The 19,131-nt window shown below is 38.5% G+C and overlaps 1 protein-coding gene across 1 annotated transcript; it reads left to right on the top strand.

The window, feature by feature from the left end:
- Positions 1-364: 364 nt before the first annotated feature.
- On the top strand, positions 365-8,853 carry LOC126369141 (uncharacterized). Its single transcript, XM_050013434.1, has 5 exons — positions 365-791; positions 1,109-1,132; positions 1,978-2,076; positions 2,416-2,481; positions 8,671-8,853. The coding sequence occupies exons 1-5, from the start codon at positions 534-536 to the stop codon at positions 8,851-8,853; spliced, it is 630 nt and encodes a 209-aa protein (XP_049869391.1). The 5' UTR covers positions 365-533.
- Positions 8,854-19,131: the final 10,278 nt, after the last annotated feature.

Raw genomic sequence — 19,131 nt, forward strand, 5'->3', positions numbered from 1 at the left:
ATGTCCTGGGGTTAGGGTGAAAGTCCAGTTGTCCATAGAAAGTCCCGTTGAAACACTTTTGTATCTTGATTCCAGGTTTCCAGGTGTGCCACTCCAAGAAGTTTCAAAATCACGTGCCTTAGATATCTTCCTCCGATTCACTCTACACTTGTTATTTAGAGTAACTAGATTTTATAGTCCACGAGTTAGCTGTCCAAACACGCGTCCAGTAAAGTCGGCAAAATTTTCGGTCCGTAACATTCTGTCCTGAATTACAAACACTATAAAGACGTTTTATTGAACACCAGACGTTATGACGAACTAAATAAAGATTTATTACATTATTAAATTAAAATAATATAGTTTTTAATTACTAGACGAATATAATGTGCCATATCAAAACGAAATACAGATTGGAAGCAATAGCGCAACGAAAAGTTGAAGTGTTCGATTGAAAATTTAAAGGCACTGGTACCGACTAGTGGCGTCACTAGTGCCGGGAATTTGGAAGCGGAGGGCGCAGTAGGGTGGATGTATGAGTTGCTGGTATCAGGATGTCATTGTGGGTGGGCAGCGGCGGCGGCGCGGAGCTTCGCCCGCCGACCACCACCGCCGCGCTCATGTCGACCAACACGTCAATGGAGTCGGGCATCGAGGCCGGGGTGCTGCCCACCGTCACTGGGTCCCTCGCCTCCGCCCGGGACTCCCTCGGGTCTCTCTCCCGCGCCGCGGAGCCCATGTACGACACCGACCACACAGATCTCGGATCCGAACTTGACGAAGCCGAGATCAGGAGGGAGTTGATGCATGATGTGAGTTCACTCAGTATTTTTTTCAATTTGAAACCTGATATTTAAATCTAATAAACCTACTTTCTTGTACAATGGCAGAAGCGTACAAAAGTTACCTACACAACATGAGATAGCTACTTATTTAAGTAGATATTTCACAAAATTACACACTTGAAATAATTGACACTATTTCAAGTAACAATAACTATTTAGAAAAAAAATGAATTTAGGTATTTAAAAAAATACCTAATTCGATTAGGTACATATATACATATCTAGGAGCAAGTTGCTAGAGCTGAATATCTCTCTAATATAATATTTAATACGTTTATTTCCAGAAATGGCGGCTGCTGTTCGATAGGGTAAGTTTCATTTTTACTTCAGATAAAGTTGTACCTATGCATTCAATCGATTCGCTGTTTGTCGAACGAAATAATTGAATGACGTTGGAATGACGTACATTATTTGTTCCGCTATGATGAGTAGGATGAGGGGCATTCTCTACGCCAACGTGGCGTTTAGAATAATGGGCTATAGCTAATCATACCTTTCATAAAACCAATGCATTGGATATAAGAAAAGATAACAAAGACATAAACCTGTTTTTAATTCAAACCAAGAACCTATTTTATTTTATACTCAGTTCATAAATTGAAGTAAGTGTTGTGGATGCTTACGAAAAAAAAACAATAATTTAATGTCTTACTCAAAACATACCAATTAATTTAAAAGCTAATAAACTTCTCTACTCTTTCCGATAAAGCTGCCAGTCGACTGGTTATAATTCATAAAAACTGCCGTTTGACGATGATGATACGGAAACAAATTTCAGAGAATATTCTTTGTTTTTGACTGATTAAAATGTACAGGAGCAGGGTATAAAAAGTTTTTTAAGCAGATAAAGAGTGGCGGTAGCGCCGTGGATCAAACGAGGACTCGTCACGTAGCAAGCATTCAGATAATACGAGGTAGCAAGGTAGCAAAGAGATAGGGGCGCTTAACTTTTTGTGCCTCTCTTTTTGGAATCGCACGGAGATATCATAACACAGCCATACACACGTGTGAAACAGCGATTACGACGTTTTGGGTGCTCTGTTGAAATCATAATTAACTACTCGAAGTTATGTACGTGACCGTATCAAATATCGAAACGGTTGTTTTTGAGTATAACAATAAAGAGTGGATTTAATGCGAACCGTGGTTGCAGTTCGATCCGGAGGGCTTCGGAGAGATCCCGTGGCCGGACTTCTTACAGACCCTGGAGCACCCAGACTTCATAGCACAGGTGCCGCCTCATAAACTGGAGGTAAATATTATTCAACTATTTTCACATGTGACAACTTACGATGGGATAGACATTGGTGAAACCGTCCTGTATCCTTCGGTATAGGTGATCAGAAAATAACTGGCCCATAGGTACTTGATATCCTATGATGGATATGATGACCGACTGAGTGTCTGAGAGACGACAGGTCACCATCCCATTGCCGATATATAAATTACACCATACTTAAATTGACATTCTACATCTTCTGTGATTATTAAGTCTCCGATTGAACTTGAAATGTAGGAACTACCATATTTTTTTTAATTAAGAATTTGTGGAAAATACACTTTGAAATAAATACAATGTCGTGTATTGCAGATCCTGCTGGACAAAGCTCGGAGTGCCACGAGCGACGCCATCACGTTTCAGGAGTTCGTCAATGTGGTAAGTACGAAATAACTTCTTAAAATGTCATACTAAATTAATTGGACTTCCAACACTTACAACTTCTATATAGGTATTTATGAAGGTATACAGACCTAATTTATCTCCAAAAGCATACTTTAACTGCCCAATTAAGTCCATAAATTCTTTTTTACGCTCATGTGTAATAAATACAGCGATATATGCGTCAGAGGACGGCGTCCTTTACCTCCGCAGTGGGTTAGGTTATGTCCCACCGCCGCCTCCCACAGTTACAAGACAACTAAATTAAGATGCAACGCCGATTACACTCTCCTCGCTCGCGTCCGTAGCACTCTCACTCCCTAACACACACACGACACGAATAAAAGTTAACAAACTTCCACCTCACAAAATATATGGTATCGTAAACGTAAACGCGAAAGTTAAAGTTCTGTGTGGCCGCAAGAAACCTATATTCGAAAAGGACCCACGTCCTTATCGGGGTCTTATTGTCGCGTCTCGAAAGACGATAAGGTCCGGCACGATTTATTAGGTGGACATTTATTTTTGTATGGTAAAATATATTATCTTAAATGCGTATTAACACTGAGCACCGTCCTTTTTATTATTTGTTTTGTTTTGGCCCTTTATTAATTTTAGGTAGAGTTACGGTGTCAAGCAGGCGTTGAGGAAAGATACACGTAATTATTTACTTTGTAGGTAAGTATTATTATTATAAATGTGAATTGCAAAATGTAAATCATACAAGTAGGTTAATACAAAAGAAAAACAAATCTTAATCAATATTTACGAGCTGTTTAAAATAATTAGAAGATCTGATTAACCTTCATATATCACTTTAATGCAGAGACTTGTCAAATGTAACCGAACCCTCGATTCATTATTACTCAGAGTATATTTTTACAATATTTGCATAAAAGAATCTTAAGAAGCACTTTACGTCCAAGTAATGTGGGCTGTGAGATATGACCGTCCGACGCTCACTTATATTAATTAAGTTATTAATTCAAACGGTCGTTTTAAAAAATAAACTTAAGGAACTTCATAAAATATTGTCCTGTTTATTCGGGATGACACTTGTGAACGAATGTTAGTTATGTTACATTTATCTTCCGTATTAAAGCCGTATTGCCAGACATAAAGTTATAACAATAGGTTGTTTAAAAATAATTAATGTTTTTAATTATTTTGTTAGTAAGTATTACCTATAATGATACCGTTATGCACGCTATTAAGACACATGTGAAGCTTGAGTTTGTTGAACTGAAGAAGACTGGGACGCCTTGGAGATAGGGATCTTTGTCTTGATATTATTTCTTAGCTGCATCAAAAAATGTTTTGCGTACAATTGTATGGATAGTCGTAAATCAAAATTAAATTCGACGTATAAAGAGACAACGAGGGACAGAGGAGGCTCGTGGGCGTCCGTGATGCGGCATTCTTATGCTAATCCGGGCCACATTCGAACGGGGTGGGCCAAATTGTTATTTATATTGTCACCTCGCGCTTTTTTGTTCAGATCTACCTAAACTCTTCAACTAAATTACTGGTTGACTTCATATGAACATTGTAAGCTCACAACCGATCCGATGATTCGACGTTTTCACTCCGGAACAAATAAATGTACGACCAGCCCCCAGACACTTGCAATACGATGTGATATTCGAAAACGATCGGTCATACAATGGAGTGACCCCAATATTTACTGGGAATAGCAGAAATGTGGAAGTCATTATTTTCCCAAATGTTAGGGCAATAGCCCTAAACCCTGCGGTTTTTGTTATGAAAATATGTTTTATTGGCCGCCATAGGTTGTGATTGATGTTCGAACAGTGACTGGAACAGAGGCTTTTAGTCAAATCGTGCTCGTTCACCGAGCCAATTTCCTAACAGGAAATTAGTTCACTCCATTATACTGATTTACCCGCCAAAAGATTAACTGAACATCTTGCTTCCTCTATTATTTTATTAATGCTTTTGTGAATAGCTCGCACATAATATTATTAGTGAAAATATTTAAAATAAACTGCCTTGATAACAGAGTAGCTTCTGAAAGTTTTTCCTAAGGAAGCAAGTTCGACTCGCGGTGGGACCACACCTCTGAATATAATTTCGAATTCCGATCACTTTCTTTGTTTCTTTAACTTGGCTGTTTATATTTTCCGAAAAGGACCCACCTAGGTTCCCTAGTAACGAACCTTGTTCTTCAAAGTAGGTACTTACGAAGGTAGTTTCAAAGTTAAAGAGCGTAAAACTAAAATGCTAAACATATCGGAAATATTTTCTTACACGGAGATATATCCTCACGACTCGCGAGTCCCGCATTAACCCTCCTATGGCTGCTGCAGCGCATTACCTGTCTCATAGCACAAAAAACTTTTGAGCGTCGCCGCAGGCCCTTAATCAATTTATGGGGCGCTAACTGGAACACGGAAAATGTATTAAAGCGCTGTGGGAACCAGACACACGCCAAACAGTTTTCGAAACACTAATAATGTTTCATTTTAACCTTTGACAACCTATTATGTATTATCGGAAGGAATTCGAGATTGAATTTTTCTTTAGTAACCACACACCTAAAGCAAAAAGTATCTTGACTAATATCATTGTAGCAAACACACAGCACACTTTGTTCACCAAGTAATGCCTCAAAATGTCACGGTAAGCATCTCAAATCCAAAATTTCGGAACAAAAACAATTACTTAATAAAACACACTTCAATCAAAATTAATTGCTTTACGCATTAATCTCTTTATCTTCCCTTACCTACAAAACAACGTGTCCGGCCGTTCGCCGAGGTAATGGAAGCAATCATTCCAGATAAGATCCCTCTAATGTGAGAAAAGGTAGACGTTCGGCTCGGATCGTTAATTTAATTTGAAATAATAAAAGTTATATCCATCATTTATCACTTTCGACAAATTTATTTTTAAATGCCCACTTCGGGGTCCTTCTTATCTATGACTGGCCGGCGGGGTGGGGGCAAAAAGACAAAAAAGCGCGTTATAAATAGGCGTAGGCGTGCCGCTGTCGACGAGGCGTCAAGCCGTCATTAATTCGAGGTGGCGGCCAGAGCATACGCAGCCTCACGCCTCACGCTAGACGCAGTAAGTACATAACATGTTCATGCGCGGCGCTGAAGGGTTAACAGGCCTCATCTTAAACAAAGGATCTTTATATTTAGTAAAGAAATTATATAAAATCTTCGTAGAATTGGCAACATGAAAAATATTATATGTAAGTATTTACTTACCTCCACTGATCCATATACCCTTTGCCCTATATATATACCTACGACCGCGCTATCCACTTAGCCGGCCCCAATATTCCCAGTAGTGATCCATAATTTAAAAAATAAAATTGAACTGGGTATATGTCAAAGGCAATTTGGAGCGGGTACCTACCTAATTCGTTAGCAGGTCCTGTCGAGGGCGCATTCCATCGTCGAGTAGGTTTTCGTGTTCGGCCGGTGTGTCCGTCCGTAACTCACTTGGTATCGGTGCCATCTAAATTGAGATTTTATTGACGATTACTGTTCTAGACGGTATCGTTGCGATCTTGGCGCCCGCCGGGGCTGTCGCGCCGCTTTGATCCCACCTCTGATCAGATGGACATTTTTTTCCTTTGGACTAGAGATTATTAGGCTCCTAACTCTATCATTGGCAAAAAACTCAAATTGTTTATTCTATCTTTCAGCCCTGAGAATGTCACTGTACCACATGTCTACATTACCTAAAATTATCAACAAATAAACTCAACTTGATTCCAAACATCAATAATGAACAATAAAATTAGGGACATCAAAATACATGCCATGAAATAAACAACAGCTACATTTATGTAATGTGTAAATAAAAGAGGTTGTTCAAATTAATCTGTATTGATTCCAGTGATCGAGCTCATTCTACTTTACGTGTATTTATTGTGTTATATTCACTAACTCCTAATGTCCCAATGCATCGTCCACAACTATTCAAAACCTCCTCCTCTACATTTACTGACCGACTTCTTTTACCAATAATGATACAAAAGTATTTAATTGTGAGTGTCAATCGACATCGATAGGGACATTAATTTCTATATCACCTATTGTCTGACTGAACAATGTGGGGTATCTCTGGGAGGATTCGGCAATATAAGCTTTTTTCCCTGACACCGATAGCCATCGACGCAATCAACATTATCATACAAAAGCATGGATTGAGTTGGAACAACTTATCCGAAATAATCTTCTTTGCCTGCCAATGCTAAGTTATATAAAACCACACACTTTATTTTTCAATTTAATATATATTTGTCTTCTGTACTTGAGATAGGTATTTCGGGAACACTTTATAATTTAAAACATCAAGAGCAAATTCAATAAATTAAGTAATTCGAACGATGCTTTTCAATAATCGGGCACGATGCTTTCCATAATAGACAGACTATGAATTGTATCGTACACTCAACATGAAATGGTATGACCATTAGGTCATCGGTTTGTCCGCATATTCCGATCTTAAAGATTTTCACACAGGTTTGCAACATAATGCACGATTTCTGAGGATTTCCAGAAGGAATATTTGGGTGTGACAAAAAAGGGCGGAATCCCTCGGAGGTTACTGAGGGCCAAATGATGATGGCCGAGGTCGCCGTGGCGAATCAGCGCGGGGGTTGATGGCTCATGTAATTCGAATATATTTTTTTTAACCAATTTTTTCCTAAGACCACACCGGAGCAAATTTACAGTAATTTCACGCGCGGCGAGTTCACACGCACCTGTGCCCGTACAATGGGTTTGTTTACGTAGAATAATAATATAACCCGATAGGGTTGAAATGTAATGACTTGACGCTTCATTAATTGCTTAGCTTTGAAAGTCTTTATTATCGTTATGGCGCCTCTAAAGTCTAACATAACATAGCGTCACTCTGTGATCACGCCAGAATCCCTGAAGGCCTCTGGCTACCTGGGACCTGGAGCTTTGGTGTTGGCGTTGGAGGTTTGAACATCACCACTAGCTACATCTGAAATTACTTAATGTTTCCACAACATTGATGTCGCAATAAAAACCTACCTACAACATATTATCCTTCTGTATATCCCGTAAACAATGAATGAAATCCTTATATATGCGTCATCTGATTGATTAACCACAGAACCGCGTATGCGTATACCTATTTAAATGGACCATTATTAACTTTTAGCCTTGGCACCTTTAAGGGAATCTAATAGACAATCATACTAATAGGTCAAGAGGCCTTCATTGTTATAGGGTTGTATTACGAATATTAATTGAATATAACCTAAACCTAAAGAGAATAATACGCCTCTTTGAAAATTCAAGTCGGAAATTCCAGTGCGTACACTTTTGTACTAGACCAAACCACCCATATACGGAAATGCTCATCATATTGCAAATAGATAAAATCTAAGTTGACAATGACATTGACATCGGTTTGCCGGTGAATGAACTGTTGCGAATATGTGGAGGTGTTGATCGTAAAGATTCCAAAACGGGCCCCTCACGGTGATGGGGGCCGGTGACATCACCGCATCACCGCACGCTGCTCCGAATAGGACCTCACCTCACCTCAGTACCAAGCCGTGGCCGACAACTACTATTTAAAATAAGAAATTGCGTAAAAAGGATAACAAAACAATTGGACAGTTAAACGAGAACAAGGCGCCTGCGCCTGGAATGCCGCTCTCTATATTTAGCGAGCTCGTTTGCGCTGTGTCGAAATGAATAATATAATATGAGAGAACAGAAGTTGAGCGGCGTATAAATTAGCAGATAATCGACCGACATCACCTGTCGATGCCCACGCGCACGCGTCTCGCCGCCTCGCGTCGCGGACACTCCGGCCGATGCTTGATTTACACCGTAATCTGTTGCTATGATATCGGAGCACGTGCTCGCTATCTAGCAACATCATCGCCTTTAAATAAATAAACCTTCTTATTATCTGCGTACGGAAGTTTTCAAGAGCTTGTCGAAGCGCCACTTTCTAATCTTTATTTACAAACCTGTATCCTGTACTGACATCCCGACATCGGCAGCCGGGGTTGCCCGAGCAACCGTTCACGCGCGCGATGCGGAGATAAGACAAGGGCGATGCCAGACGCCCCCAACTAAATATTTACAGTGCGTCTGTGAGGAAACATAAATAGTGTACGTCCGACAGTATTCGTTAGTGCTGTTAATTGGATTCGTCATGCAGCCCGCGGCGTTCGCTGTGGTCGCCGACATGACCACATCACGCGCCGACAATCGCACCCGTCCGAAATATCACCCGCTGCACAATATACCACTGATTACGATGGACGATATGAAAAAGAACGAGCTGCACATTACACATAACATCCACATCTCAAAGGAAACGTATAAACAAAGTGAAGAGTAGAAAGCGTAGCCTGTATTAAATAATAAGGCATTGACTGGGAATGCTCACAAGCGCGAATTAGCGTCCATAGTTATGCACATAGAAATATAGGGTAAACGCCCCTAATGCAGGCGTTTGTACGTGTTTGACGTCCAGATAATAACCACGTTATGTGGCTTAGTGTACAATTAACCTGGCGTTCTCAGAGAGCTGCCAATTAAAAGAAGCACTGGGATCGAACTCCCGACCCGCGGACACTGTCCGATCAGATGATGATTACTACGCACTAGGAAATAATAGGCAATGCAACCAGGAACACAGCCATTTGTTACGCTTATTTAAACACCTGTCCTATTTAAACTACGTCTACGCTTCCATGATAGCTATTACATTATGTTTTATACAAAAAATATATATTGTTACCGCATTGTGTTCGTGATTCAACTGCAGCAAGGATTACTCGTACAATTGAATATGAAAGCCATTAAAAAAGGAATTAATCAGCATTGTGGGTGATAGTTTTTGAAATATATGTGTTTAAATGGTGTAATTTCATGGCGGATGAGCAGGGCAATTAGTGAGGTCTCCGTGAGAGTGGCGAGAGACTGATAAGCATCGGAGCTGGTAACTGGTGTTCCGTTGCCGACGGCGGTCGCCGGGCGCCACTTCTCACGTACAATATAACACGATATAAACAACTGTAAATACACCCCACAACTAGGCATCGAGTATTTACTCAAATTTATTTAAAACCGTCTCGAGCCCATTTAGTTTAAGCATGCATGTTTTAACTTAGGCTATACTCGTATGATCGAAACACATAAATTCAAAGATTCGAATTGACGACCTTCGCATGTTCAGGGTGTTACTATTATAAATTTCTCACGTGCAATTCCACTCCATAAACTCCCTACCTCATTGTTTTTGCGTGTCTCGCTAAAATTATTTCAAAGTTCATGTACTAAAATAATTAACCCCACAATTTCACTGTGCCACCTTAATTCACCTCCAGCTATTCTATATTATTTTTATGTGTACCTACTTACTTAATTGATTTATATCGTGACTTTGTTGAAATGTACGCGGTCAACTTGTGTGACCGATAAGGAATTACGATTACAAAGCTATTGTATTTTTTGAATTAACGTTAAGTAGCTACTTAAGTATATTTATTTTTAACAAGTTACAATTTGTATTATAACAGCTTCACCTAATGGAAAGCAAATAGTAGGTAGACAGTAGAGACTGATTATTATCAAGTTAATTAAGCTTTTGGATACAAACACCTTCGCTGAATCTGTTTAATTATATAGGTAATAAGTAGTGAATACATAGTGGTCAAACAAGAAAGCCGTCAGTAGTGTAGTGGTGCGTGCGTGTTTGAGTTTGAGTAGAACATTAGCGGCGCGGCGCCCGCGCAGCCGCCCTCGCGCCTTTCTCACGCCCACACCCACGCCCGACTCTCTTCTTTATTGCTCACTATTCTCAGCCATTGTTCTAAATCTTTAATATTATCCGTCTCTTAACACTATAAAGTTATTACACGTATTATCGACAATGATTCATAGATAGACATTTATTCCGCTTTTTAACCAAATACTCGATGTGGGCGGGTTGGAGAAATTGTAAGTGCATTATGTTTAAATTCCATTTGGTATAGTAAACAACGCGTAGGCACCGGGAGAGCTCGGGGAACTATTGATCGTGAATAATAGATGTGGAACAGTAAATTGTGGAGCTCTGCATCCGTATCCGAGCGGAACTGGGCGAGCGCGCCACACAAGTCGTCTCTAATCCTCGGATCCCGGGAAATGCCGGGAATAAGTCACCGAGGCGGTGCTACTCGCAATTGTTACTGGCCACTAATGTGCTGTTTGCCCTGCATTAGTCGCGCTACAGAAATAGATGTCTTTGTCGCGCTCTCGCAAAGGGAATAATGGCATTCTGTAAAGGATTCAGTACTAAATGGTGCGATGCGGCTCACAGCTAAATCCGATAACACTATAACGAATAAAGACCTGTTTTTTCAGCTTCCGAAGATTACAACGGACTATTTTTACAATATTACGACCACATATAGAGTTTAAAAAATGCGTAAATGTTTATTTCTTCAGAAGTTCGTCTTATACTCAGTCACATTAAGATGGGATGAATGGTAATATCCATTTAATTACTTTCTGAGTGAACTGTCGCACGCTTAAATGTATTAATAATAAATTAAATATCGGTCATAATTTCTTATGCTTCATCAAGCTTAAATGATTGATATGGATGTATTTACCCATTGGCAAAGAATAACACAAGATATTAAAAAAAAAGTTTATTTAGTTTATTCGCTTCGTGAGCCAAATTAAGCAATGTAATGACTGTTATCCCCTGCCTAATCTCGACTCTAATTGCAATATATCTTACAGATAAGGTGATATCACGTCTCCGGGCCGTCTCGCGTGCTCGTGTAGGCGCAGCTTGAGACAATAGACGTGTTTGTTGCTGATCTCGCGGCACAGCCGATCTCCGAAACTATTAAAAGCTAAAATTACATTACATATTACATTATATTCATAGGTTATTGGTTTGAAATAGGTATTCGGGGCAGTAAACAGCGTTTGTTAAGCGACAGTCTGTATATAAAAGTTTCGGATCAATAGGAAAAAGGATTATTATTATTTTTTATTATTAATTTATTACATTTTATTATTAGGATTATTATTTTTATTAAGGTAGTAGGTACATAATAAAAGCTCAAAATCAATGACGGCAGCGGCAGGCCTTTTTTGGCGTGACCTTCTATGGCACATTCTGTCTCGCAAAAAATAGATTTTAACACGATTCCACTAAATAAATACTAATGTGTACTTAATACATTCGTGGTACAATTGGAATACGGTGAATAAAGAACTAGTAAAATGGCAGTAGTAAATAGTGTGCAGTGGCGGAACTAGGCCCCAGTGGTGCGATTTGTGGGCTGAATGTATGGGCTAACGCTAACAACTGGTTGAACATCCGAAGTCCTTGATTTAGTAGTACTAGTAGTAAGTACTTAGTTTCCGAACCTACACTGTCAAACTGCAACACTCGTCTGATTTTCTGCATTCCAATTTTAAAATTACCAAAATTTGTTCTTGTTTAAAGTTCATTATTGTTAGTTTGCAAGAGAAGTGTGTAAGTATCGAAGCAAATGGAATTCTATAGTCTCTGCTTACCCCGGTGGGAAATAGGCGTGAGTTTATGTATGTATGTATGTTAAAGTTCATTATCTTCAGTTCATAAATAATTATTTATTTATTAAGTATTTTTCTTTTTCTTTCTGCTTAAATGTCCCATAATGATTCTTCACATGTGGAGTGGTGCTCCCGCTTTGTGGGTTGATAACCAAACTTTAAATAGATATGTGTGCAGTGAGCCGTAAAAGCGCCGGCTAAGAATAGTTGGCAATTTGATCAATTTTGCATATAAACTTTAGACAAATATGCATACAGTGAAGCTAAAGCGCTGGATGGATGTTAATAGGCAAAGAATAGTTAGCAATGTGGGCGATGTCCAAAACCCGAGCCCACACACCTTCTGACCCCGTGTTCGTGCTTATTATTTTGGTTATTTATTGATTAATTGCCATATGTCATGTATGGCGTGCGATAACACAATCATCAATGAGACCGTCTATAACTTATTTCCACTCGTGTGTAGGTTGAGTTGCTTTGTTTTTGGTTATTAACCTCTCATTTAATATAGGTATGTATATCTGTACTTTGTGTGCATGTACGTATAATGGACAATGATATTGTTTTCTAAAATTCAATGTCTTTCCTAAGCGATATACTTAGGTAACTTAGGTGACTTAGGTAACTTTCTTATTGAAGAAAAATAATGTTTTCGAAGCTTCGACTTCGATGTATTATTATTTTTCACATAAGAACTCTTTGAGTACCCGGTGACGGAGCTTTGGATTAGACTGTACAATTTTGTAAAAAAAACAGTTATGTTAATAAATTACATAGACCCAACTGATGGGTTAACCGTTGTTAAAGCGATCCATTACCAAAAATAAAAACACATACTTATTGATCTCAAACTGATGAAATTAAAAACATTTAGCTTACATTATTCAATCTACGATGTGAAGAGCAACCTTTCATATTTCGCGTCGGCGTAAATTATATCACAGTTGAGTCTTTAATCAGATTTCCATTAATGAGGTAAAAACTGAGATGACGAACAAACACCATTACATTTGCTAATGGACCCGTCTAATGAACAACTTTCCTTAATAGGAAAGCGCCTTTTATGCACGTTTCTCTCAAACAACATTAATTATGAGCTTGTGAATATATAAACGTAAAAAAACATTTTGTACAATATGTACTTCGTTTGGCAAGTCAGCGAGGAGAGTTTTTTTAAAATAAGTAAAAAGCTAAAGAAAAAACTGAAACTGAAATTGATGAATGGAAAAGTCGATAAAGAAAATGAGGTTTTATGAATAAGTTTTTATTTTAGTATTTGTTTCTTATAAACTGAAGACTTCAGGAGACATCATACGAATTCTGAAAAACACGTTAAATACTCGTTTACATTTTAAAGGATATCTTCATCAGCTTTGACACTTTAACGTGTGCTTATTTGCTCATGTAGGAGGCGACACCAGTAATTCTGGGTGTGTTATGTTACGTATTACCGAATCACGGGTTGGTATGCGCGCGCGCAGGCTCGGTGGCCGCCCCCCGGGGGCTTTGTCGGCGCCCCCCGCGGCTCCCATCTCCCACTTACGTGAAAAATTACTCTCAAATACCAACAAACAAGATCTGTACACCTCAATTTGATATCATAACTCCTTCGAAATAAAACCTGTAATCATTCCCGCCACACTGCGTCAGTTACGATAGCTCGAAGCTTGTAAGTCGGCAGCGTTTGTTTTGTCACTTGCACGTAAACTAACAGGCAAGTGCGGTGGACGTCTTAATAAACGGTGCGGTCTCGGTGGCCGCGCGATATATCACGTGGACTTAGATAAATAAAGGACCTCCACTAGTTACGGCGCCCATTTAGTAATCTCCCGCTTTTATTGCTTTCATATACACTTTTTTATTCGAACGTTTCTTTTATAAAGCGTTGTAAACGTCTGGAAAAATATTTTGGTTAGTAAACGTATCGGTAGGTATTACCGGTATTTCGACATGACTGTGATGATTTCGTCGAATTTGTCGATGTTACGAAATCAATTCGTCATCGGCGATGTGATGTACCGTCGTGACAGGTGCGCGAGTCACCGACACGCTCCGGATCGATGCCGATCAGCTATCCGATCGATTATTTATAAATAATTGACCGATCGAGATCTCAGCTACCGAACAGTCACGTTTATTACCAAAAAAAATCGATTTTATAAGTCGTGCGGAAGGCTGTGATCGATTGGATCGGCAATCGTGGTGAAATTTTTTCTTCCTTTAAAGATTGTATTGGTTCCTCAACTTGCTTTTGAATTAAGTAAATGATATAGGTACCTAGTTAGGTATCAGACAAAATGTACAACTTAAGTTTTTATTTTATTCAGGAACCTAGTTCAAAAGCATTCTCATTTCAAATTATTAGTAAAAGATTGACTAGCGATCGTAAAAGTCTTATACGAAGTGTAAACAAAAAGAAGTATAACAACTTACTCGCACGCCTCAACATGCGATGCGATGCGAAAGCCGACGTCCGCTGATAAATCACAAATCTGGCAGGTAGCGTGACTAGTGTGGCGACATACGCTATGAGCTTCCAGTCAATATCGATACATACACCTAAAACCTAACACATAGAACCTACGCTAGGTTTAAAATTAAGTTTTATAACAGTATTAAATGTTCTTCTATCGTGTGGTGAGGTGGATTACCAACCTCATTAACCCTGGTGTTGTCAGGGTTATTATCGAGCCGCCAAAGGCTCTAAAATATATAAAAGAAAATTAACTACTTTAGTAAGTAAGTAATTAAATAAATAAGTTACTTTACTATTTTACGTAGATATTAATTTAAATATTATTTAAAAGAGAATCAGAAAACGAACAAAATATTGTGACATCAACTTACTTAATTTAGATTTGGTTTTTTTATTTTCTTCTACAGGAAAAATATACTTACCTAGTCCTTGATTAGGTACATTGCCGTCTGAGTCAATCTAACTATATACATAGGTACCATATTAAAATCACTTTATTATAAGTATTAATACGTAGTAGGTACTTACTTAATTTTAATATTTTGGCCATTGGTGCTAATTCCTGTAAATACCATCTAATTTTATTTTAAGTTATATCTGTCATTTTCTTATCCGCCGAAAAGGAAAGGGACGGGTAATTGACAAGCATAAAATTTATGGAACACACGTCAATTTTAAGCACAAATCTAAACCAACCGTCTAAAAATTTTACATCAGTCAATAACCCGACACATTCATTTACTCATTCTTCCTAAAATTAAGAGCTGTGAATCATCCGTCCCTTTCCTTTTCGACGGATATGAAAATGACGGATATAACTTAAAATAAAATTAGGCGGTGTTTGCAGGAATCGGGGCCATTGAATAGTTAAAATAAAAAACATGCTTGGATAGGTACCTAAGTACCAACTACCTATTTGATTGATATGAGTCGAATGTTCATGTTTTTGTAATGCTAAAACAAAAACTTTTACGAAAAACTTCAACCAATCGCAGTGAATATTTCAGTTACCTACGTGACTTGTGTTTGTCAAAAATATCGATAACGCTTTGCATTATTTATGAAGGACATCGACAAAAAGATGACACTTTTGCCATCTCTCTTAAACCCCATTTATAATAAGTTAATTTTTTGACATGGCCCATAAACCGATTATTACTAACAAGGTGGTCCTTCATTATGCTTCTCTCTCACTCCTTCGTTGCAAGTTTATTTTTGTCTCTTTTTATCAGACGTGATGATAATAGTGTAAACAGTAAGGTCCAAGTGAGAGCCGCCTTTGGATGGCTCTATTATAATGTCAGAAGCCTGTGAAGTTTCGGCAACTAATTCAATCAGTCTACTTGCCTAAGTCAAAGTCAAACAAAAAATACTTTACTGATTAACTCTAGGAAAAAATCACAAAAATAATAAATAAATGAACACCTATACTTATAAGAAAAAAATATAAAAAGTATAAAATAAATATATGATTTTTTTATCTTTTTTGTGACTAGAAATCTTTAATGCTTTTTTCGTTATCAAGCTGTATTATAAACTCTTACATGCCTATTATGTTTACGAGTAGTATGTGAATAAATAATCAATTACGTATGCATATATTTTTTTATGGAATTCTATAGTCTCTGCTTACCCCGGTGGGAAATAGGCGTGAGTTTATGTATGAATGTGTGTATGTGTTTGCATATTCTTCATTCTTTGTTATTATGTATCTATATCAGAATTCAGAACTTTTCATTTCCAATTTTTAGCTGTGATATCGTTGCGTTAGTATTATAGTAGATAGGTACATCCCGATTGGCATTTAGGTGTGTGTGGAGGGCTGCTATTCCTGTCTTGTCCCGGAGCGGTCTTCCTGGAACGGAAGTCCCGTCGGAGAGTGGAGAGCCGCCTCCTTGTTAATGGCCTGTTTAGACGAGCTCCTTTGTTACTTGCTCACGTCCTGCCACTCACTACCGATTAAACTAACACTAACATATCAACGACATCGCTTGCTGCCTTTGTTTTACCGTCTCCACAGAGTTACATGATAAAAAAGTAATGTACGCGACGTTCCTTTAAATTGTCGGCACCAGAAACAAAGGCTAGGTGTGATATCGTTGTCTCAGTTTCGACTAGTTTAAATTGACGTATCCTGTTGTCAGATTTCCTGGCGTTAATCCTGTGGATCGTGTTTAAATTAGTCACGAGCCGTTTACTTTCTTTGATGTTTTGATCAGTTGTTTTTTTAAGGTATTTTGAGAACGATTCCGATACTTTTGCTCAGATCGCCGGTGAGTATTGTTTAGTTAAGACACATGCGACAACAGCTCTTGTTGATTTAAAGGTGTTAAAGAAACATTATCGGATGTTACGGCTGCTGCGACATTTGTATTACTTACCTTTTTATAAACAAACAAATCGTTCCTATGTTTAGGTGGTGCGAGTGGTAAAAGTCCAGTTTGAATGAGGGACTTTCCAGGCTACGGTCCTCAAAAACAATATAGATGGCGTTGTACAGATTTCACGTGATACTTAATTACCTATTTTCTCATTGCTCGGGTATATGATTATTCAAAAATATAATGTAATGACAGAGTCATACATAAAAATAATTGTTGATTGATATTTGGATCAGATATGGTATAGCTCTTTATTTTGTTCAGAATAATAATGGATGGAAGATGTGTTGTGGCTGGGTGTAATAACAAGGGTCATCATGGGCCATAAACAAATATAAAAGATGCATATGTCTGTTGTCCATGAAATTAGAAGGTTAAAAGAAAGCAACTAGCCTGGAAAGTCCCTCATCGCATTCGGCTCTACATTAAAAATACTTTACGAATCGAGCATTTGAATTTATATCCAATTCATATATAAACATCAATCAGTATTAGTTTTTAAATGAAAAAATATCAATAGTAATGAAAGTCAATCTAGCGCACTGAGAAGTGAAATTAGACTCACCGAAATAGTAGAACTATGATGATAATAATATGTTATAGTCATCACAGAGATGATAATATAAAATACCTTGACACATTGACATCGAGACTCCAAATCATTAGCTCAAAACAAAGTAACAAAATCTAATATAATTTAGTTATAATTCGGCAAGAATACCTACTATACCATCCAGGTATAAGACATAAACAAGGGTCAGTCAAATAATGATGGATGGCAAATTATGTGACTTATCTCAGATACCTTCTCAAAATCCGTGAATCATTGCGTGCCGTTGTTCTGAGTCAAGGCAACAACATTGGCAAGGTCACATTACTACCGGTGGCAAATCCTGCTTGAAGACATTGGACAACTTGGACTTTCGTTCGCTTACTACCGTTTCTATGTCCTGTATGCCTACTGTTTTGGAATACATAGTTATGTTTGTGTATAAAAGCCCGAAGTACCCACGGTCAATCAGTGATGGTAGTAAAAGTCCGAACTGATTTTGAATAATCGTGATTTCGAACTTTTACCGGAAGCACATGGTTACTCTTAGCATTTGCCATTGACGGGTAAATTAAAAAAAAGGTGACATTTAGACATGCGCGGCGTGCGATGTCGTCCCTGGTCCATTAGTTGAGCGTTGGGCCCACTTTCAGCTGGGTAAATCCTAAGTTTAACCAGGTGCCTGCCGGTAAAAGTTCGAAATTAAAGATTATTGAAAATTCAGACTTTCACCACCATCACTTGGTAAATCTTAAGATTTATCGTATTTCGAGCTTTTACAGTAGATAACTTACGCCTACCATTTGTAAGAACTATACGTATACTTAGGCAGTGCATAGTAATTTCACAAAAGGTCGCATTACTAAAGTGACAAATCAATCCTACATGTTGAATTGAATATTCGTACATCGCGGTAAATTATGTTCTTTTTTAAGACACTAGCTCTTACCCGCGATGTCAACCGGGTGAGCTTACAGCACAGAATAAGGAATAATACTACGTAGAACGGCAACTCTCCATTCCCCAGCAGCGTCCTGAGCTAGGTTTACCGCAACCCCCCTCGAACAGTGTCTGACGTCACACACAGATGTGCGTGTACGATAATGTCAATGTGTGGTGTCTGTGTAAAACGAGGTTGTTTGTATGGATGTGCTTACCTATAGTCTAACAACCAATCAGCTCGCGATACCAAACACTTTAGGACCCCGATACCGACCCCGCCGGCGTGGTCGACAATTTCCCTCATTCAGCGCTTATCGCTATCGACCCACTAGGGTCGATTAATTCTTTCAAATAATTTTCTCTCAGACGACGCCCTGAGCCGAGGTTCGCGCCCAACTGGGCACCCTCAGGTCTGTTGTCTTAAACGTTGTACCGGGTGAGAGCCTTCAGCGCTCTCCATTTGTCCGGCCAAGTAGTTAATGCCATCTGCGGCAAAGCTACAATAAGTCACGTCAAAAAAAAAGCTTATAGCCTAAGCCCATCTCTGCAAATTCCGCCATATTTCTAGGTGCCAATGTTCTTGTCTTTGTTCTGTCGTCATCAGTGGTATAGTCGTGGAAAAGTAATAATTACTTTTGTTATTATAATATTAGTGCGTATAAATAAGGATTGGTCATTCATTCATCAACTGCCACTGGTTGGTAATGTCCTGTTGTATAGTCCAAGTCC

This window comes from Pectinophora gossypiella, chromosome 8, assembly GCF_024362695.1.
Source record: "Pectinophora gossypiella chromosome 8, ilPecGoss1.1, whole genome shotgun sequence".
In the NCBI taxonomy this organism is placed as follows: domain Eukaryota; kingdom Metazoa; phylum Arthropoda; class Insecta; order Lepidoptera; family Gelechiidae; genus Pectinophora; species Pectinophora gossypiella.

Bases quoted from the DNA above. Each gene is read 5' to 3' on its own strand.
- LOC126369141 (XM_050013434.1), top strand. From the start codon at position 534: ATGTCATTGTGGGTGGGCAGCGGCGGCGGCGCGGAGCTTCGCCCGCCG. The intron at 1,133-1,977 runs GTAAGTTTCATT...CCGTGGTTGCAG, and splicing joins GGCGGCTGCTGTTCGATAGG to TTCGATCCGGAGGGCTTCGG. The intron at 2,482-8,670 runs GTAAGTACGAAA...TTCGTCATGCAG, and splicing joins TTCAGGAGTTCGTCAATGTG to CCCGCGGCGTTCGCTGTGGT.